The sequence below is a fragment of the Achroia grisella genome, unplaced genomic scaffold (assembly GCF_030625045.1).
Source record: "Achroia grisella isolate CSIRO2021 unplaced genomic scaffold, CSIRO_AGI_Agris_v1 utg5633, whole genome shotgun sequence".
In the NCBI taxonomy this organism is placed as follows: domain Eukaryota; kingdom Metazoa; phylum Arthropoda; class Insecta; order Lepidoptera; family Pyralidae; genus Achroia; species Achroia grisella.
The window spans coordinates 194,357-218,687 of record NW_026712943.1 but is presented as its reverse complement, the minus strand read 5'-3'; the positions used below and the strand labels follow the sequence as shown (position 1 = coordinate 218,687).

Below are 24,331 nucleotides of genomic sequence, written 5' to 3'. Positions count from 1 at the left end.
GTAATTGTTAATTCTATTAAGTAAACGTCTATGATAAAATCATTTTTTATTTTATTCTTCAATCTTGGAACTTTGGGTCACCTAGATCCTGCAATTGTTTCTTATTCCTATTCATATAAAGTTACATTTCTTTAGATATATATATATATATATACATAGTCACATTGGCGTTTACATATACCACCACCAGGCGATAACAGACACTTCTCATGTTTTATTGGGTTTCGAATAACGGTCAAGTTGTTTAATACAGGCGTTTTACCTTACAATAAAACGCTTATTAAACATACTTACCTTATTCGAAACCCAATATTTTTAAATACTGCCAGGTGGAAAACATTCGCCTCCAATGAACAATAAAACATCGCTCCCTCTAAACTTAGCTCGCTAGATGGCGCTGGTGGTGGCAGTGGTAGGGAAAAGAGAGAAAGGGACAGAAATATTAGTCAGAAGAGATAGGCACTATATTCTCAGAAAGCGGAAACGGAAATGCTACTCTCATGTTTTATTGGGTTTCGAATAAGGTAAGTATGTTTAATAAGCGTTTTATTGTAAGGTAAAACGCCTGTATTCTATATATGTATATTAATAGCTCAAACGAATGAATTTAATATGTATAAAACTCTGATATAAACCCTCTTATCTATAAAAACATCAAATGATAAAATCTTCTTAGTTATTTATTTTGTCTTTGTTTCATTTTTTTTCACGGTTGCCATCGTACACTTTATATACCACGGGATATTTACCATATTATTTATGAGCTCCTGGTAAAGAAAACCCGAAATGCAATTGACCCGTACCTTTGCATCAACATCGAAATATTGGGATCTCATAAATAATATTATCAAAGCAAATATATTGTTTATATAATGTGTACTTACCATTGGAGTTATTTTCTTAATTCGAATTAATCGAAAAATACTTTAATACTTCAAATATAGGTATAGTTTTTATAGATACGGGGGGTATATTATAAAGATGCTATACAATAATTTGGATTACACAACTGTTTATCACAATATTACACAATCACAAGAAAATATTAAAACTGTATATTTTAAAAGTATTTCCGTGTCGATATATATCTATATTTTATACTGTATTGTTTATTTCCTTAAGTCCTTTTGTGTAAAAATCACACTGATTTCAATTTGATGTAATTAAACGTTAATTTTAATGTGAGTGAAAAACATATATATTATTTGTCCTGTTGTATAAAAACTTCATTGAATTGAATCTGTTATATCAAAACGCTGAGCCGGTAATGTTCGTGGTAAATAATAGAATTATAACTCGGTCTTATCACGTTTCTTTGGAAGTGTATATTAGTTTTTGTGTATTGGTAACGGGTGAGCCTCAGAGTTGATGACATACTTATTCAGATCGATCATGAATCTATCCTCGCTGAACAGCAGATACAAGTACTTGAGTGTCTCCGACAAGAAGAATGATTCCATCATGTCACGTTGCAGTGGTTTATCTGATTTCACGTTGGCCAAAGATGTGTAACCGTTTGGCACTTTTGCATATTTCTCTAAACTCTGAAATTTTGTACGAAAATAATTAGTTAGTTAATGACCATAATAATATCTCATAATAATTCCCACAGCTACATCTAGTTCACAGATAAGTGTTAAGTCCTCCATGTGCACCTTTCTTTACGTATTTGTGCATCAAAGTTTTAACAAATAAATAAGTAAGGCTTGTATTATGAGCAATAGACAACTGATATAAATACTGTATGAATGTGTTTCCTTCGTATATTGATTTTTCCCTTTACATAGGAGTTCACTATACAATAAAAAGACGCCATTATTTACCCTTTTTTGTCGCTCTCGGTTAATTAACCATTCTTACCGGATTTATCGGTAGCCAACTGGTTTATTACAACCATACACACCACAAATCCATTTCAACATTTCTGTTGCATCTATCACAACAGCATTTTAATTTGAAATAATAGCATTGACTAGAGAGTACCTATTATATTTGTACCGACGGCCTCGGTGGTCTAGCGATTTAGCCGCCTTACTTTTCTATGGTCGCAGGTTCGATTCCTCGCACGACACAAACATCATGAGTATAATTACATGTACCTTTCTGAATGTCTTCTATACATATTATGAATGTATTTATAAAAGTTATAATTATGTATTTCAGTTATCAGTTATCTAGTATCCATAAAACTAAGCTCTAGCTCTAACTTGGGACTAGATAACCCTATGTCAATTATCATGACATATTATAATAGCGAATGGCCTCCAGCAAGGTGGACCGACGATCTGGTCAAGATCGCTGGAAGGCATTGGATGCAAGCAGCGCAGGACCGATCGTCGTGGAGATCTTTGGGGGAGGCCTATGTCCAGCAGTGGACGTCTTCCGGGCTGCGATGATGATGATGATGATGATGATTATAATATCGCGCAAATTCGACCTGAATTCACTTACCTGACATTAATTATTATATTTTGCCCAATTTATATAATATCTTTTAAATTATAGCACGTGTTCTGATATATAAGCTATATTATCATTTTATATATATTTATATTTGTGTATCCTAGACCTTATTTAATATATTTTTTTTATTTAAATTATATGTATCTGTATGTAGTAAAAAACCCGCATTTTAGGTTTTTTTTTTATGAGTAATGGGGGCTGCCTGAAAACCAGAGCTGTATAGGTACACCTCATTAAGGTTGTGCTTATATCAGCAACAGCTGAGGCAGCTCCTATTACCAACTTCTAAGTTATTATTTATTTCTTATTTTGTGTCTTATTGTAAATTGTATTATTTGTGTTATGTTGGCAATAAATCAATTATCTATCTATCTATCTATCATTACAGAATGTGTGTGTTTGTCATGAAAATCCTACTGATCAGATTTTGATGACACTATACAGTAATACAGCTTGTATATCAGAATAACACATATGCTATAGCTTTACGTGAAAGAGTAACAAATATCCATCCACACTCACAAACACACAAACTTCCGCGTTTATAATATTAGTAAGATATTACTCTATATCATACTTCGAACAGCAACCAACATAAATAAACAAGATGAGGTACCAAATCCGTGTTGTAACATAACCTATATATCACATTTTACTCCATTAATGCATAGAAAATTAAATAATTGTGGACCTGGAAGATCTGCCATCCCCACTCTTGGTACGTAGTGTTGCCAGTAATCTGATACATATACCACAGACTCTCGACAAATTCCGGTCGTAACAGATTGTGGGCGTCAGCTGTTTTTGTGTACATATCGTTTGTTGCACTTGCCTGAAATATTACATTAAAAAATATTATAACTTTTTTATATGTAACTAGCTGTCATGGCAAAAGATGTTTTGTTGTATAAATAAATATTGCTATTAAAAAATAGCGGTTGTTAGTAGAAGGGTGAAAATTCAGGGCTGTATATATTATTTAATGCCACATTATAAAAAATAAATAAAATTGTCGAAAAAAATAATAACAAATTTTTGGGGGTGACCCACCCTTAACGCTTATGGGTATAAAAATTTGTTATAAACCTATTCTCGGACCTACTGAACATACATATAAAATTTCATCAAAATCTGTCAAGCCGTTTAGTTTAGGAGTATAAACACGAAACCTGTGAGACGAGAATTTTATATGTTAGTTTATATGCAATTTTAAATTTGTCATGCCAAACCTAGAAATAATTAATCATGTTTTTTAAATGGGATCTTTTCAAAATTTTAGTCCCTCATAAGTCAAAATGTAATAAATATATAATAGTTTAGTTAATTAGTCCACTGTCTAAATTGACGGATTCGATGGTCTAGCGTTTTTAGCACACCGCCTTACTCCCCTTGGTCGCGGGTTCGATTCCTCGCACGGTACAAACAGTTGTATTCAAGGGCGTGATGGTTTGTACCAGCCTGTGTGTTTTCTATGTATAATATGTATGTATTTACGAAAAAATAACACAAGCTTAACTTGGGACTAGATGGCGCTGTGTGAATTGTCCTGAGATTATTATTATCTAGACACGCGGGAGCGTGTCAAAGCCGAGTTCAAGTAAGAGAACTGGCGAGCAGCACCGTGTGTAGTTTTACACGAACCATTTGGAGCCACTTTATACCCCCTCATAACTCAAAAACTCTTTCACATAAACCTGTCAAATTTGGTTCATATATTAAGACTTGCGAGATAAATATGTATTCCAAATTTCAGAAACATATCTCAAACGGTTATTTAGATATTAACAGCCTAAGGTCTGACTTGGCTAGTTTTCATATACAAAATATACTGTAGCCTTCGCAAGTTCTAAACCTGTTACTTATCGATTCCTATTTTATTATTAGTAGTAACTAGCCATAGAAAGTAATAATTGGTATATGAGAACTAGCCAAGTCAGACCTTAGGCTACAATATATTATCCTAAGTTATAAGAAGAAATGACATTTTATATTGTTATAAATACATTTCAGGACAGACTATTGAACTTGGCACCCATTTAGATTTCACTTCTTTTGTCGTCGAAGTCAACAATCAAAGCACATATCATAATATTGAACTCGGCTATGATTTCACATTTATGTTTTTGATGGTTATTATATACATAAACACACCATATTGAAGTGCGTAATCTCCGGCGCCAGGAATGTGGGATGTACTGCATATGTGAGGTAACATGTGTAGAGTAACTCCTCAGCCATGGTCATGTGCCAGTCGGGGAGGTCGTTGGCATGGCCGAGCGCCAATGTACCAGGCAGGAAGCAGGTCAAGTGGTCCATCTTCGGGTTGAAAGACTGGAATTTGATATATTCATTAGTATACATAGTTATATATATATATATATATATATATATATAAAGAAATTCTTTATAATAATATAATTAAATATTTCAACAATTCAAATTTTGGCGCGTTCAGCGCTGTGAGTGCGCAAGGAGTGTCAAAGGGAGCTGTCAATAGAAATAACATAAAAATGGATCGTGCAAAAACAAGTGTGCGTGAATAAGGTTATATAAAATATATTATAAAAAGACAGTAATAGTTAAATAATAATTGTAATAAACTTTAAATGTCGTTTCTTTGTTTACAGGTGAGTTATATGTGTGATTCATTATTACAGTGTTAAATAATTGTAGTGGTTTAAAATTAAATAAAACATTTCTTTGTTTACAGAGAAACAAATTTTAGTTTATTTTATAAACCCTGAAAATATCATTATATATATATAACTAGCTACTCGCCCCGGCTTCGCACGAGTGTATTTAAATCAGTTATATATATAAACCTCCCTCTTGAAACACTCTGTCTATTAAAAAACCCCCCTAAATATCCGTTGCGTAGTTTTAAAGATTTAAGCATACATAGGGACAGACAGCGACAGCGACTTTGTTTTATACTATTTAATCATGATTGGAAAACAACGTTTGCCGGGTCAGCTAGTATATATAGATTATGTATTTATGTATATGTATATTCTTTTGTCATATAAATTAATGAGTTATCGACAACCGAGAGAAATAAATTATTAAAGTACAAGCATCGCTATTAATAAATAGGGGTTGATGGTAGAAGGGTGTACGTATATTTTAATGTCCTTTTGGACACATTGCCTTGGTGATCCGATGGTCGCAAGTTCTATTCCTCTCATGATGCAAACATTTATGTTTATGAGCATGACTGTTTATATAGGTCTGGGTGTTTTCTATATACGAGTATATGATGTGGATATTGTGGTCCAAAAAAAATGTATTTAACTATTTATATAACTTCTCTAGTACCCATAAAACAAGCTTTGCTTACTTTCTCATGGCGCTGTGTGAATTATTATTCAAACCGTTAGCATCATCATTATTACATAGTATAAAATAAAGTCGCTGTCGCTGTCTGTACCTATGTATGCTTAAATCTTTAAAACTACGCAACGGATATTGACGCGGTTTTTTTTAATGGATAGAGTGATTGTAGAGGATTTTTTATATATGTAATACATGTAAACTGTGCGAAGCCGGAGCGAGTACCTAATATTTTAATGTGACTTACCTCTGAACCAGCTGACAGTTCACCAATAAACAAATGCTTGTTTGGGGATGAGCGCATGGCTAGGAACTCCCGGACCCCTTCAATAGCAGTCATGTAGTCATCCAATAAGCTGTAAGTAATATATATATACATATACTAGCTGTCCCGGCTAACGTTGTTTTGCCTTAAAATAAAAAAAAAATTAGGGGTGGACTACCCCTAACATTTAGGGGGATGAAAAATAGATGTTGGCCGATTCTCAGATCTATTCAATACGCTCACAAAATTTCATCAGGTCAAGCCATTTCGGAGGAGTATGGGAACGAAAACTGTGACACGAGAATTTTATATACAAGATACCATAGCAAATATGTCGGATTGTTACTCCAGAGACGCTGGACATCACTGCACTGATGCGGACCCAGTACTTCTGGACATGGACATAGACTTATATCTTTATAATCATGAATTGAATGAATAAGAAAAGAGTTATCACGTAAGTGTTTGTTCTATAATGCGCCGCTTACTACCTTCTCAGTTTGCCTTATGGTTGACTGGTAGAGAACGTTAGGTGTTAAGTTCGTTACGTTTCTACGTTCGCACGTTCGTACATTTATATATTGTATAGCCATTCCCGCAACTTCGTTCGCGTGGAATTTAACTTTATTTTTCTAAAATAAAAGTAGCCTAAGTTCCTCCTTATTACATCAGGCAAACAAAGTCCCGTAAAAAGCCTTATTACATCAGCTACCTGCCAAAAAGAGTCCCTTTAAAATAGGTCCAGCCATTTCAGAGATTAGCCGGAACAAACAGACAGACAGACAAAAATTGTAACAAATGATATTGTGATGTATCTACCGTATTTATATTCATATGCATGCAGTAAAAAACGGTTATTTCAATATTACAAACAGACACTCCAATTTTATTTATATGTATAGATTAGGAAGGGTGTTTAGAAGGGTGCGATTAGGCAGTGAAATTACAGGATGATATCTTTGTCCTCTGGAACAACAATACATGAGTGGTATGACAGGAGTCATCGTATGTGATGCTTGTAGTACTGTACATGAATATAGGCTGGCTGTGTAACGTATACCATCAAATCTTCAGTTTGTTTGCCACTACGATTTCATAAAAAAACACATTAAAATACATGCGCTAGCATAAATAAAATCAAATAAACGAATCGCATGCTTAAGAATAAACTTTAAATAAAAATAATATTTTTATAGTTCAGTTCAAATAAGAAAAAATCATATAAGAATTTTTACATAGAACTTTCTAATAGTTTTATAACGAGGGTAAAGTCGCCTGCGTGTGTATTTCAGTTTCACGTATTTCAGTAGCCAAGTATCTTGCTTTGTAAGCTGCATTTCAGTGTCTCTTAACCTAATCATTTCAGTGAACCTCAACTTACAAAGTTTACGATTAGAAACTTAAAATTCAGAATAAAAACGCCACTCCAATAAAACAAAAAATCGCAACTAAATTAAAACTATACTATACGTTATGCATAAAATAAAACGAATTGAACAAATAGCACGCTTAACAGCCAATAAAAAAAATAAAAATAATACGATCATGTAGATTTCACATAAGAAACGTCGGATGATATCATGAATATGTTCGCCTTTGTCTATTCGCTTATCCTAATAGAAGAACTGAGAAGCATTATCATCTGTCGTCGTTGCATTAACCATTCGTACATTTTGACACAGATCTGTGCACCCCTCTTAAACCGTATTACCGTTTTGTCACAGATCTGTGCCCGCAAAACCGTAACCTCTATTTAACCAATTTTATCCTTATTTAAAACAAAATAAGATTGAAACTCATTTGAAAAAATACAGCTGGTGTGCGCGTACCGCTTCATCACGGTCGCTGCGACCGACGACGGACATTCGAAGGTTAAAATTAGTGATAATGAAAGACGCTTGATATAACCACTTTACGCTGGGTATAACTGAATCCTAGTGGTAGGCTATCTGGCAGCTCGTTGGAGTCGATGTATGATGAATCTCAGAAGTAATCATGACCAATCAGAGTATTATTATGGAGGATAGACCAGGAGTTGGTATTCATTCTACCGCAGTCGAGGTAGAATATAGAATAATGTGAACTCGCGACCCTGGCACTAAAAGCGAAACTGGCACTGGAGGACGCCCGGTTCTTAGCCGGTATATATTCCACAGTAGCCGTCTCCCTTCCCTGGGACAGGATTTCAAGTAAAAAAAAGCAATATGTCGAAGTCTTTTTCATTTTGTTTTATTTATGAATTAGTCAAAAATATAAATTTACTACGCGCGACCTTTTGTATATAGTACTTTTGTATACTTACTTTGCTTGGCTTACATGCTCGCTAGCCAGATAATCTCAAACGATACAATTGAGTTATATAACAGAAAATGAATAATAATAAATCAGCTAAAACTGTGAAAATATAGCAAACAATAATAATATCTCAGTACAATCAATTCTTAAAGCGCTATCTATTCCTACGCCCAGCAGAGCTTGTATTATGGGTACTAGACAATTGATATAAATACCTATATACACATTTTTGTATGTACATTCTTAATGTACTTAAAAAACAGCGAGACTCATACAAACAATCATGCTCATAAATACAAATGTTTGTACCGAGCGAGGAATCGAACCCGCGGCCACCGGAAATAAGGCGGTGAGCTAAATCGCAAGACCATCGCGACCGTCAAAATGATAAAAACAAAAAATCATTAACGAACCGCACGTCAATCAACGAACGCTCAGCGTAATGTTATTAGATCTAACGCAATGTACAATAATCATACAATGTACAATAGTCTTGCCATCGTTAAATGTGTCAGCCATTTTTGCCTAAAGTAAAATAAATGAACTGTTTTAATTTTGACGCGGTATTTATACGTATAATTAGTAAAAATCACAGGATCTTACCACGTTTTATTTTCATTGAGTTTTCGATATTTCGGTAGGATTTCAACCGCCATGAATAGAAAAATCATTTATTCAAATAAACTTACATTGAAGCACTTTTGATGATCACGGGAAACACATTGAAAAACTGCCGAAATATCGGAAATTTAATAAAAATATAACGTGGTCAGCTCCCGTCCTTTTTCCTAATTTTACGTAAAAATTAAGACTACATATTGCTTATATCCAATCTTCAATTACTTACGCAGTGCCAATTTTGGGGTAACGCTAGCGATATAACCATAATATTCAGACAGAGAAAATTACGTACATTTCTGGTCTCCACCAACGCATATCAGTCAGATAATATAAAAAATAAGTAATAATAATAATAATAATAATCTCAGGACAATCCACACAGCGCTATCTAGACCCAAGTTAAGCTAGCTAAAGCTTGTGTTATGGGTACTAGACAACTGATACTAATACATAGATAATTTTTTTTTCGTAAATACATACATATTATACATAGAAAAATACCCTGACCGATAGAAACAATCATACTCATGAATACAAATGTTTGTGCCGTGCGAGGAATCGAACCCGCGACCATCGGACGTAAAGTGGTGTGCTAGACCGCTAGATCACCGAGGTTGTAGAAAGTATGACTGCAATTTAATTTTATTCGTTTATTATGATAAAAGCGATGAGCTTTATAAGGTTTCGGATAATCATAATTACCACACACCGGATGAAAACAATATACAGCTGCCAAAAACTATACTTGTTGAAACTTTTAGTTCAAAATAGTTTTGAATAATATATATAATATTAACTGACACGGCAAACGGTGTTTCGCCATATAAATTAATATCACTATTAAAAAATAGGGGTTGGTGATAGAAGTGTGCAAATTTAGGGTTGTATGTATTTTTCAATGCTAAATAATAACAAAATAAAAATAAAATATGTCAAAAAAATTTAAAATATATATTTAGGGGTGAATATCCCTTATCACTTAGGGGTATGAAAAATAGATAGTAGCCGATTCTCAGACCTACTGAATATGCATATAAAATTTCATAAAAATCGATCAAGCAGATTGGGAGGAGTATGGTAACTAAAATTGTGACACGAGAATTTTATATATAGGATTAGATGCAGAATAATATAAGAAATGTTAGAAAATCACAGACATAACATATTATGTATAAAATACAGATATATAGATATAAGTATATACAAATACATGCAATATATACACAAAATAATGAAAGTAGAAAACAATTGCGTCACATCCAAAGGAACAAGACAAATAGCAAGAAGTACATTAGAAGACAGTAAAATAACTATACTTACTAATTGATAGTTTTTCCAGTCTGCAGCCACTGTTTGAGCAAATATTCGTAATAGCTGTCTCCTCGGGCGCCAAGCGTGATGGTGGCGTGTGGTAGGAACTGACCAGTATTTGGATTGATGAATATTGGCACCAAACCATGTTTCTTTGGTAACTGGTGTATTTTCTCCGACACTGCAGCGGCTGCATCCTGAAGAATAAGTTTCAGAGTTATCTAAATTAATGTTTTTTAAAAAGAACATGTCACAACTCAATCTATATTGATATTTTTCATTTGACTCACTCTGTGGGCTAGCGGTTTAGTACACCGCTTAACTCTGATGGTTGCGGGTTCGATTCTACGCACGGTAACAACATTAGTATTCATGAGTCCGATCCAAAACTTCCAAATCTGGTCTGGATGTTTTCTATGTATATTATGTATGTATTTACAAAAAAAAGTATCTCTATATTTATATCAGTTGTCTAGTACCCATAACACAAGCTCTGATTAGCTTGGAACTAGATGGCGCTGTGTGAATTGTCCAAGGATACATTACATTATATTTATCAAGTAAATAAAATAATATTTTTTACCTATACATATAAATAAAATTGGACTGTTTGTTTGTAATATTGAAATAACCGTTTCTTATTACATGCATATGAATATAACGGCACTTACACCAAAACAACGTTTTTTACAATTTTTGTCTGTCTGTCTGTTTGTTCCGGCTAATCTGTGAAATGGCTGAACCGATTTTGATGGGACTTTTTTGTGGCAGGTAGCTGATGTAATAAGGAGTTACGCTACTTTTATTTTAGAAAAATAAAGTTAATTTCCACGCGGACGAAGTCGTGGGAACAGCTAATGAGGCATAAAATTGAGCACATTTATGTTGTTTATCGTAAACCAGTCATAGTATTAATTTCTCCATGCAACATATTTTTTAAATAATTATTATAAGCTTACCTCATAAACAGGGTCATTGGTGGCTCTAGACAATTCTCTGAACTCCAACTGAACTGTGGTAACTTCAGCCGTGGTGCTATAATGGGACCACTCGGGCGCGTGTGCAGTCTTGGTGCCAAGGTTGACATCCGAGTATGGTATACCAGATGGTGATGAGAATGCTGCCATCAGACGATCACCCAGATCTTTCTGTACATATTACACACATAGTATAAATAGAATAGAATAGAAAATAATTTATACAAATGAAAATTGAAGCACTTTTGAATAGTCATCACATTTTTTTTTCAATCTACTGTTCATTCGGAATTCAATAAACTTGCGTGTTGCCCTTTTAAATAATTTTATTGTTATTTTACATTTTTAAGTTGAAGTGTGTGAATACAAACTACCAACTGGCAGTAACACAGAAAATAAAACCAACGGGTTGAGTAACGAAATAAGACTAAATCAGTTGTAGTGATTAGAGCAGACCAGTCCCTACAAACAGCACTCGTTTACGAGTATGACGTGTAGATAGATGTATAATATACGGCGTTGTGCAAATGTACAAACACAAGCACGAGTCGGGGCACCATTAGTATTAATTATAAATATTAGGGCTCATGTTGTGTAACGGAAATTGTACGGAACCTATTTTTGTGTTATAAATATGGTTGAATGCAATGATAGCTGACTCATCGACCGCTATTACTCCACTCAACCATATTTTATGGAGACCAATGACCCGAATGAATTACCGAATTAATTCGTATGTATATTTTAGGGAGACCAATGACCCGATTGAATGAACGAATTAATTCGTATGTACATTTTAGGGAGACCAATGACCCGATTGAATGAACGAATTAATTCGTATGTATCCACTTTTAAATACTATTATTATAGTTATTAATATTTGGCAATTTGTATTGACAAGGAATCTTAAATATGTAATGAAGAATAACATATATTTAAAAGAATAAAAATATTAAGTTTCTTGTTCGATATTCTTTCATATAATTTGCATGCCTATTGTGATAAATATTGTTAAACAATAATATTTCATGTAACCTTATCTATGTACTGTTCCAATATTTCGCAAATAAATAATTTCATTTCTTGTGACGAGTTTGTTTTCCGAATGAAAAATATATGACTATTCAAAACGGCTTATATTAAGTTTATTTGAATAAACAATATTTCTATTTCTAATATTATTCTATGATATTTTTTTATTATTAACCAGAGTCATTAATATGCTGGCGGCCTATTTGATAGCAAGCAAACTTTATCTTGAGCCAACATATAAACAATTGTCCGGGCCATCTTCGTGTGACGCCCAGGGTACCTCTAATGCGCTATCACTCCAGGGGACTATGATGACATGTTCCATACTCTTTAATTCCACTGCTATATGGCACTCTTCAAACAAAACACAGCATAAAAAGAATACTGCAGTGTGTTTCTTTTACAGTATAATACTGGAATTGTGCACCCGCCTGCGCTAACAGTTTACGCTTACCGGGGCACCAGTGCAGGACGATAAGATGAACGTAAGGTTTTTTTCACGATTTGGAAATTTATCACGATGGTTTTCAGGCAGAACCACGTGGAGATCAAACTGACATGGTACATTGCTAGCAATAGGATTATTGAACCATATTACTAACAATCCCCTTCCCCAAGTCTGAAATAAGTAAAACAGGAACAGGAACTCTCTAAAATAAACATAGAAATATACTTACAGCTTTATTGAGAAACATTTCGTCTTGAGTAAAGTGATAATTAGTGAGTAAAGCGCCCAACACCCTGATTGTGACTTCGAAGAAATTTACATCTTTACTTTTTGTAAATATTAATTCATTCTTAACCCATTGCTTCCCCTCCTCAAATTCTGTAAAAGTATTTATAAACAACATCATCATTGACGTACCTTTATCCTATTATTTCGGCGCAGTATGTCATTCTCTTCCATTGCTCTCTATCGGTCGTCATATCTGAGCATATTCTTTCATTCATATCATCTTTCACACAATCCATCCATCTTTTCTTAGAGCGCCCCTCCCTTTACATCCATCCATATTCATATTTGTAAATATTTATAAACAACATAAATTTAAATTAACAATAATGTAATAAGGTTTCAAGAGTAACACTCTTGAAACTTTATTATTAAAATATCTGGCTTTTGTGAATAAAAGACAAAATTGTAATTAAACTTCATATTTAGAAAGATAATGTGATTTGTATTTTCTATTGTTTTATTGACATTATGAGCTTGTACCAAATAAATACATATTTGACTATATTTATTTACGCTGTATTTTAAACCCCTACAGTTACAGCCTACCTCTGACATTCATATAAATAAAATACATTTGAAAAAACAGATTGAACTTATTCGGCCTCGTTGCCTTCATCAGTATACCAGTGCGAAGCCAGAGACACTGCCTAGTATGTAAGAGACTTAAGTTTCGTATTCATTAATATGCATCCTACTAAATATGACTTTAAAAATTATGGAAATGTTTTGCATTGCAAAACATAGTATTACATAAGTGTTGTTTATCCTGTGACCGTATTATCTATTGGTAGCACGCGAAAAAATTACACTGAGAGTATAATTTTTTATACATGAGTACACGAGATCATTGTTATCGCACTGTATTACGACGCTATTGTTGCCTTATTACGGTCGACTATATTTCACGGTCATGGTGTAGAGGTTGATTACTGCTTTAACTTTTTTTCAAAGGTTCGATTTCCGAAAAAATAAATATATATCTCCATGGATATTGTATCTTAGTATCCTTCATATATATTAAATATTAGCTGTGCCCGCGGTTTCACCCGCATTTAATTTACAACCTATGTGTTATTCTGATGTATAGGCTATATTACTGTAACGTTTCATTAAAATCCGTTCAGTAGTTTTTACGTGAAAGAGCAACAAACATCCATCTATACTCACAAACTATTACGTTTATAATATCAATAACAAGATTAAGATTATTAGAAAACCGTCCAATTCTTTTTTTAAAACATGTAGGTCTATTACAGACTCTTATAATATGACTCTTATAATATTAGTATATATAATAATTACAAAAATAAATTGTTACCTTCAGTCAAACCCATAATGTAGGCCGTATCCAGCCCATCCACAATAGTAAGCCCCAGTGAGAACCAATCAAAAGCCATCCCGGAAAGTGGCTTCAAATTGTCATGTCCCCAAGCATGTTCCTTATATGATTTCCATGCATGTTTAAAACTCTCTACTACAGCATATTGACGCGCATTCGACGGCCCTGAAAATTAGATATACATTTTGTAATTACCTTACGCCTTAGGGGACGTCCATAAACTATGTGAGGTGTTTTTCAATTTACTATATGGTGAGATGTCGCGAGATTAAAGTACATTAGACACACTGCCGTATTTTTGTCAGACGCTCATAGAAGCAATATAGTTTATTGTTTAATTGTAAATGTAATTATAGTTTTTGACAATAAAACTTATTAATGTTCAAACTAGCTGTACCCGCGACTACATCCGCGTGGAATTTAACTTTATTTTTCTAAAATAAAAGTAGCCTAAGTTACTCTTTATTACATCAGCTACCTGCCAAAAAAGTCCCGATAAAATCTGTCCAGCCATTTCAGAGATTAGTCGAAACAAGCAGACTGATAGACAGACAGAGAGACAAAAATTGGAAAAAATGTTATTTCGGTGTATGTATGTACCGTATTGATATATTCATATGCATATAGCATAAAAGTAAAAAATAATTATTTCAATATTACAAACAGACACTCCAATCTTATTTATATGTATAGATGAATAGACTGGAGGTTTCATTCGCGTGCATACGCAGATGAACACGCGTTTGTAGTACGCATCTATTGACGAAACAGTGTTATTTGTTACGCACCTGTAAAAATAGGTCTTTCATTCGGATCACCTTCAGCAGCCTTCTTAAGTTGACCATCGTTCGCAATGGGTTCATTGACTAGTGACACGTTTTTTAATGGTTCCTGTAATTAATAATAAACAATATTGTTCACTACCTTTTATATATGCTTAGTTATACTCTGTATACATTTTGTATGTATGTATATATTGTTATTGTTTTAGTAAATACAGAAGGAACTTCTCTTATTGTGTTTGTAATACAACCGGTAGAAAAGCCAAGATTAACCAAAATAAAAATTCTGTGATAGTATTTTTTAAAAGAGGTACTATCCTATTATAGTACATATAATAGTATGGGGCCTATTAGTAATAATACCCATTACTAAAATAAGCTTCATCCAGCGGATGTGGATTGTAAGTAATGTGGATATATGACCCTATAGCTAACAAGGTAGCTATATGGTAATTTTTTTTTTATTGGGTCGTTTCGGCTATTGTCAATTGTATGGATCTGTAGCACTGCGACCTACATAGATCTTTCGTCTAATGTGTAAATCACATAAGCCACTATGTTAGGTTTCTCGTTATCTCTTGGAAGTCATCATGGTAATTCCTAGTGAATTTGGCACGATGGGTAATAACCTGATCTCATGCTCAGGATGTGATCCTCCACTGGTGTGCCGCCAGTGTATAGTCGCCGCCGTTAGCTCAGGCGGTTGCACCAGACCATTATCAATAATTTAGAACAAAAAAAATCTCAGCATTAACCGAATCGAGATAACATTTATCTGGAATGTAATTAATATACCAGACACAGACAGTTGCTGTAAGCAGTGAGCTAGACTGCTGTATTTGCAAATGATAAGCTCCATTACCGGCTGCGCCTACATTGCAATTTGTGTGCTAATGAAATTCAATTCTTATTTACAAAGCAAAATGTGATAAGATTGCCAATGTATATAGTTCCACGAAATAACACTGGCGACTTTCTCGGAAATATGACAATGCTATTTATAAGACTACTGAGGTCTAGCAGACTTTATGCATTTAAAGCTCAATTTACACTCAGCCCGATGGGCAGGGAAGTGAGCAGCGCGAGAGTGTCAACACGATACTTCCAATGCCACTCGCATTGCCCGGCGCTCCTTCGATTGTCGGTTTTTCATGCGCGAGTCAAAGGACTGGCAGCGCGAGTGGCAATGTGTTTACATTCAGCCCTGTCGCTCAGTTGTCGCCCGGCAATATTTCTGGTAACGCGAGTGGCAGGGAAAGCGGCTGAATGTAAACGTAACACAAAGGAGTTAAGTTTAATAAAGAACTTGAATACTTCCGAAATCTGTTTAACCATTAACAAAAAAGCCTTATGCCCGAAGCGTATCAACCATTTTCGAATACTATTGCTGACGCTCTAAATATTAAATCTTGGTAATACATTATTTCAATGCATAAATAAAGTCATTTCTCCACCAGCACATAGGTAGGAAGAAGGTAAACATCGTGAATAATTCTTCTGGATGGACTGGATAATTGATCTGACTTTAAACTCATCCTATCATCCTTCAACGGTGCCCCGCCATCGTAAACCGTTAGCGCAGGCAAATATGCAATATTGTTTTATCACGCATTAAAAAAACAACAATGCGGACATCACGTTATCCTGTGCTTATAATATCACTGCAAAAAATTAAGATATTATGCCCCCAAATTCTGTAATACCCTATATTAGAGTATTTGGGGGACGTGATTTTTTTTTTATTACTACTATCATGTGTGAACAAACAAGCATGTGTTTATGTGTGTGTTGTTGTCTGCGTTGCTTGTTTTTTTTTATGCGTGATAATATAATGTCACATATTTTCTTCTTTCCTTATCTTTACCCTTAAAACATAACACAGCTCACAAAGAAAATAAAATAGTTGAAAAGTCGTCAACTTTTTAAAAAGTTTCCCCAATAGACGCTTAGAAACAGCCTTTTTTTTAACAAATATATATATATAGACTAATACTCCTGCGGGTGATTAAATAAAGAGGATGTAATCAGGTCAGTTAGCACATCGTGGCGAATTAACTACGATGCGACCAAGGGGGATAGACAACCGGCCTGCTGTCCAACTATAAATAACTAATACATGTAATGACCACTCATGTGAATGTTGCAGTGGATGTGTGGTGTGAAAAATGGATAAGATAAAGAATTAATACATTAGAGGAAGTATGAAAATGGCGCCGGTGTCGGAGAGGTTGAAGTGTAATGTCTATCCTTGTATGAATATGTAATGCGTAGGAATGAAGATAATATTTTAAGGAAGGTGTTACATATGAAGAAGCAGATGAAACATGGATGGACTCTGTGAAAGATGATATGGTAAGAAAGGGAGTAAATAACTATGTGACTGCGAACAGGGATGTATGGAAGAGAAAAACTTTTTACGGCGACCCCAAATAAATGGATAAGGAAAAAGCAGATGATGATAATGTAATGACCACTCACCATAATTATATTACTATCACCATTCTTATATAAATCTGTCGTATTCACCTTCGAAGAGTAAAACAATATTACACTAGCTGCTATTATTAGGAATAGTGCTGAAAATATAGACCTTTGCAGGCGGGACAGTCGATTCCATCTCTGAAAAGGATAAAAATAAATTAATATTAATTATGATTAAATTACTGGCCACCAAATTAATATTATTAAATTATTGGCCACCTGCTCCGACCTCACAAGTCTGTTAGGATGTTCGTCACAATGATTCTACAGTACTAATTTTTTTAAACATAAACATACCTACAATACAGATTATTCGGTTTATTAGTAAGTAACAATTACGGTAAAGTATTAACTAATTAATTCAAAAATTATAAGACGACATCCTCGTTACAAATTCATGTAAATTGTCTGTCTTCATTTTCAGTTCAGAATATAAATTATATTAATAAATACACACAATGGTCACAAAAGTAGTAAAATAATAGAATAAATATTAGTACTATTAGTTATATATATACCAAAAGCATTTTTTCCCAAAATGAACATGTATCACTTTCCACACGCTCGTTTCGAATCTCCGTGTTGAACATAAGTAGTCGATATTTCAAACACACGTAAACATGAATAATTATATTATATACGTCTCTACAAAACAATAAAAATATTAGATAAACACAAAAATGAAGGAATTAACGTTTGTTTGTTGTACGATACATTTATTTAACTGAGATATAGAAAGCGTTGCAACAGACAGCACAGAAATGTTTATATTTACGGATCACCTAGTTAAGAATAAAGATGTGAAGCTGTTTTTATATGTAAACGTCTCGGCAAGAATGCATTATTTGCAGAATCACAAAGTTGATCTCATTGTCTTGTTATTTATAAGAGACATTTAACTACAATGTATACTGTCGCCCACTTGCACGTTTGTGAATCATTAGTGTATGGTTTGCAACTAGTTACTTGTGTAACCGTATTCAAACTAAATCCACTCATTTCGGAAAGAAAACAAATGTAAAACGACTGTAAATACATTGCATAAAGTTGATTGTAGAATAAAAATATATTTTATGTTATATAAATTGTTTTAAGCTTCTTTGTTTTTTTTATCATTGTGCACAATAAATTTTTAAGCGCCAAGTATAAAGCGACTATAAATACATTGCATAAAGATTATTATACAATAAAAATATTTTTTACGTAACATAAACTGTTTTAAACTTTTTTTTATAATTGTACATATTAAATGTATAACTGGATTATTGACTGTGATATATTAATACCCGAAGCAAAAACTTTGGACCTCATTTTACGAAAATATTATCATACAAATATCATAAAGAGGAAAAGTTTGTTTGTATTGAATAAGCTCCGAAACTACTGGACCGATTTGAAAAATTCTTTCACCATTAGGAAGCTACACTGTCCCTGAGTGTCATAGGCTATATTATATTTCCAAAAAAATTAGGGATCGTTACGAAATCTCCAATAATGTAACCCAAGGTGTGAAAAAATTACACAAAAAATACCTAACGCCGCATGCGCTGTGATCACTATTGATGATAGAACAAAATAATGTACCACAATTTTGCAGAGCACATCATTATCTACAAAAAGTGTCCCGACGGCATATGTTTATCTATTATAGTTACGTCACAATAAGTGTTTTTTTTTATATAAATTTAATTGAAGTGCTTCCGCTAGAAAAGCATCTTTATTTTCTATCTTGGTATTAATTCTTATTAAAATAAATTACCCTATATTAACGACTGATTCAATACCTGTAAATATTTTTTTGAATTATTCAATTCGGGTATTCCATTCGAAAGATATCACGTATTTAACAATGTAAGTATTAGAAAAAAACCTACTCCTCTGTTAGCTATCAACCAAATGTGATGTAGGGGCGTCACTGGGGTATGGGTACATATGTAGGGAGATACTTGCTAAGATAATACAATCGGGGAAGACAGCGACAGCAGTTGCATCGTCAGGAATTGCTGCAACTCTCTTAAAGGATGGAAAAACTTCTCATTCTACATTTAAACTTCCGCTATCCGTAAATATTGAGCAGCAATCTACATGTTGATTTGATAAATTATTACAAAATGCCTAATAGATTATATAGGATGATGGCATCATGAGCCATAGAGGCTTTGGATAGAACCTTAAAGGATCTTAGAAACACCTCTGCTCTCATGGGCGTGATTACTTTTGTATTTGCTGGTGATTTCTGACAGACACTTCCTGTCATTAACATCGTCGCCCTTATGGACTTTAAGAGGCCTTTCACATTTTTTGGCCTAAAAGCAGTGTCTTTGGGGTTCTGATTCTAAGAAATTAAGAGTCGGATATACATTTTGATTCCTGAATTATATAGATAGATATCTAATCTTAAAAACAACATCTTTGAAATGTTAATTTTCTCTTTGTTAGTCTTCCTAATTTCTAAAATAGTTTATTCAAAAACGCTAAATGACAGAAGTTTGGGGTCGTCGTTCATTAATAAACAAACATAAATTGATATGATATCTTTACTAAAACTTGATAATTACTTTATAAATTGAGACAGCATCGTCCTTTTTTTCATTTTCAACTTAAATATCTAAAAAATTGATCATAATTAAACCCGAAATTTCAACAAAACTTTGCCATAATCATTTCTAATTTTCTCATAAATACAACGAAATTTTTGCATAAAAAAAACATAATAATAAAGTTAATATACTTGTAAATTAGAAATATGAAAAAAAAATATAAGTTTCTAAGAAAAAAATAAACAATAATAATAATTTAAAGTTGTATAAATTCCGTTGCGCCAATAGTAAATTCTCAGTGGCGCGCTAGCGCTCGTCGAGGTAGGACCTATGCCATTTTTTACAACACCGCTAAGATAAGACATTCGTCAGTGAACATTAGTATAGAGCGACTAAACCATTTTGATAATTTAAGTAATATTTAATTAATTTTGCTAATATATACTTATTTCTACGAATATTAATTTAAAGTTGTTGTTAAATATATATATATACTATTTATTTTAGCATGCCAAGACAAAAGTACAGTTATGCTACAAATAAAACCTACCTACCCTGCTGGACTATGAAAAGCACAAGAGCATGGTATTTCGTCACACTAATGGCAATTAATTGTTAAAATTAAAAAAGAGAACATTTTAGTATTTTTAAAAATAACGCTTATCTGAGAGAAAAATGTAAGAAAATGTAAACCAATTTTACTCTATGTTTATTTTGTAGTTTTTTTCTAAATTAAAATACGGTTATTGTTTATAAAAATACCATTATTATTTTTACGTACATTTGTCTTGTGTTATATAGTGTATATCATCTAGTATGCAATGTGGATTGTAAATAAATTACCAAATTATATATAAATTATATTCCTTAATGTTTAGAGATATTTTATCCAATTTTATTTTATTTTACACAATACAGATATTTCTAAATTGCAGCTATTCTGTTATTATACTCGTTGGACTTTCATTACTGTACAGTTATGTCAAATAATTATACGTGTTTGGGTGAAAAGTCAACAACATTATAAATGTTTTTATTTAGAGACTAGCTTTTAGCTCGCGGCTTCGCCCGCGTGAATATGGGATATATAGGTTATCGCGCGTTTACAGTATTGGGACGTTATATATAAACCTTCCTCTTGAGTCTATCTATTCTGTCTATTAAATAACAACGAATCAAAATCTGCGTAGTTTTTTAAGATCAAAACATACATAAATCTATTACATGTGTAGATGATATTTTAACCGGAAATTGAAGCCGTTAAAATGGTATTGGCAGATCAGTTGGAATCATCGGTATTCTTGGTATATAAGCTGGTTGCCCAGCTAACGTACCGGTTATAATGGTCTACAATTAAATTGTCTTTCAATTCTTTAGTAAGCAATATATCCAATGGGACGCCATTGCATATGTTCGGCGGGCTTAAATTTGATTTGAGATTTGACTGGATCATGCTTTTGAGAAATTCCTTCCTCAAGTTTGAGCATTTAGTGTGGGAAATCACTATCTGTGCTTCCATAAAAATGAGCTCTCAAATTTGTCAGTAGTTTTAAACTTTCAATTAAAGTCCATAAGGGAGACGATGTTAATGACACAGAGAGTCTTTCAGAAATCTCCAGCAAAAGTATAAAAGTAATCCCGCCAATGAGAGCAGAGGTGTTTCTAAGGTCTTTTAAGGTTCTGTCCAAAATCTCTATAGCTCATGGTGATTTCATTACATATAATCAATGAGGCATCTTATAATAATTTATAAAAAGGTTTGACATTAACAATTAATTATTTATCAAGAATCAAGAATCGGCCAACCAAGAACGAGAAGCTGCAATATCAGCCAATATCATGCGGCGACGTCAATGATGCAGGAACAGCAATGATAGCAGTTGAAGCTTTTGTTTTACAACTTAGAATGGCAAACAAGCTGACGGCTCTCCTGATGGAAAGGGGTAACCGTCGCCTATATACATGAGCAGTACCTGCCATGTTCATATCAGCACATTGTTTCCCTCATGCGTTGCCATTCCTGAAAACTCGGGTGTTATTCCCCTGTACATTGTAAATTCACTACCATATATATACACAGGTAGTCTATATAGATAGATATACATATACACAGATAGTATACCCTGAGAAAGGTCATAGACTACTTTATAGTGCGAAAAAAGTATTGTAAGGGATTAAAAGCGGAGATGAAAGGTTGTATAAAAGTATCGTCATTGTTTAATTGAAAAAAAGAAACTTTTTTAGGTTATAATCTAAATATATTTCCTTTATTTGGTCAATTTCATTATACCACGCTGACGAAGTCACGGACACACCTAATATACATATAAGGATGGGACCTTTAAATCAAAACAAAGCCTTGAAAACACAACTATTATATATGAATAAAATAATTATTTGCTTAGTATAATCAGTGGCACTCAATGAGGAAATAGCCATTATTATTGCTAAAAGTTGCATATAGATGGCGTGATTGGTATCGATGGAATTCTTCATAGTTTTGCAAACGTTTTAAAAAACAAAACTGTGTTTTCAAAATAGTTTAATCCATTTATAAAAAAATATATATACATGTTAAAATGAAATAATGCGTTTAGAAAAGTAATTTTCATATATTTACTCATTTTGTTATTTTCCAGTACTTAATTACACTTTAATCAGTGCTAATACGGGGCTCAATGTTTTCAAAATGCTTTCATAGATGGCATTGTTGTCATTTGTATCGGCCTAATTAAATGTCTTTTTTATATTTTCCAATAATAAGCACTTAATATATTATTATTGTAAATTAAACATATAAAAAAAGTTTAAGTAAATTAAAAATAGCCGAACAAGCAAATAATACTATTTCCAATAATACTTATGTATGAAGTGTTGTCATATTAAAAATAAATACATGTATTATCGATTTTTTTTAATAATCGATAACAGGATTTTATTACAGCGCATTATTCGATGATGCTTTTAATGAGTCGTTGTGAACAGTAAATTTTCATTATTTTGTATTAAGTATAGCAGTATTCCGTTTCAAAGAACGGAATATAGTAGTACATTATTAGTGTCGTTGGTTATTTACATTTGTACTGAAAAATCGATTACATAATAATTTAAAATATCGAGTACGAATCGTAGCTGTCTTCGAATACTGGCAACTGGTAAGATTAAAATAGTTTTTAAAAAAAGAGAGAAATCGACCCTAACTCGAATACCATAAAGTTTATTTTCCTTTCTCATTAATATCATAGCAGTTTGTTTTTAACTTGCGTATGACTCTGTGGTATGATGTTTAACGTGTATTGTTATTGTACGGTGCATACATTTCAAAAATTATATTTTAATGTAGGTACAAACATTTCTTTCATACATTTCATACATGTCAAAAATTATCTTTTAATGTAGGTACATACATTTCTTTCATACATTTCATACATGTCAAAAATATCTTTTAATGTAGGTACATACATTTATTTCATACATTTCATACATTTCAAAAATGAACTTTTTATGTAGGTACATACATTGTTTTCATACATCTCATACATTTCAAAAATTATATTTTAATGTAGGTACATACATTTCTTTCATACATTTCATACATTTCAAAAATGAACTTTTTATGTAGGTACATACATTTCTTTCATACATTTCATACATGTCAAAAATTATCTTTTAATGTAGGTACATACATTTCTTTCATACATTTCATACATGTCAAAAATATCTTTTAATGTAGGTACATACATTTATTTCATACATTTCATACATTTCAAAAATGAACTTTTTATGTAGGTACATACATTGTTTTCATACATCTCATACATTTCAAAAATTATATTTTAATGTACATACATTTCTTTCATACATTTCATACATGTCAAAAATATCTTTTAATGTAGGTACATACATTTATTTCATACATTTCAAAAATGAACTTTTTATGTAGGTACATACATTGTTTTCATACATCTCATACATTTCAAAAATTATATTTTAATGTAGGTACATACATTTCTTTCATACATTTCATACATTTCAAAAATGAACTTTTTATGTAGGTACATACATTTCTTTCATACATTTCATACATGTCAAAAATTATCTTTTAATGTAGGTACATACATTTCTTTCATACATTTCATACATGTCAAAAATATCTTTT

General features: G+C 32.7%; 1 protein-coding gene across 1 annotated transcript in view; it reads right to left on the bottom strand.

Annotated features, from left to right (window-relative positions):
• Positions 1 to 1,013: 1,013 nt before the first annotated feature.
• Positions 1,014 to 24,331, bottom strand: part of LOC131848576 (endoplasmic reticulum mannosyl-oligosaccharide 1,2-alpha-mannosidase) — a 31,967-nt gene continuing 8,649 nt past the window's right edge. Inside the window, exons 4-13 of the mRNA XM_059198493.1 lie at positions 17,630 to 17,770; positions 15,158 to 15,260; positions 14,349 to 14,534; positions 12,972 to 13,120; positions 11,245 to 11,433; positions 10,295 to 10,482; positions 6,041 to 6,149; positions 4,615 to 4,794; positions 3,155 to 3,295; positions 1,014 to 1,544 (exon numbers count right to left, since the gene is read on the bottom strand). Coding sequence (XP_059054476.1) covers positions 1,329 to 1,544; positions 3,155 to 3,295; positions 4,615 to 4,794; positions 6,041 to 6,149; positions 10,295 to 10,482; positions 11,245 to 11,433; positions 12,972 to 13,120; positions 14,349 to 14,534; positions 15,158 to 15,260; positions 17,630 to 17,770 — 1,602 coding nt within the window. The 3' untranslated portion in view covers positions 1,014 to 1,328. The remainder of the gene's footprint in view (positions 1,545 to 3,154; positions 3,296 to 4,614; positions 4,795 to 6,040; positions 6,150 to 10,294; positions 10,483 to 11,244; positions 11,434 to 12,971; positions 13,121 to 14,348; positions 14,535 to 15,157; positions 15,261 to 17,629; positions 17,771 to 24,331) is intronic.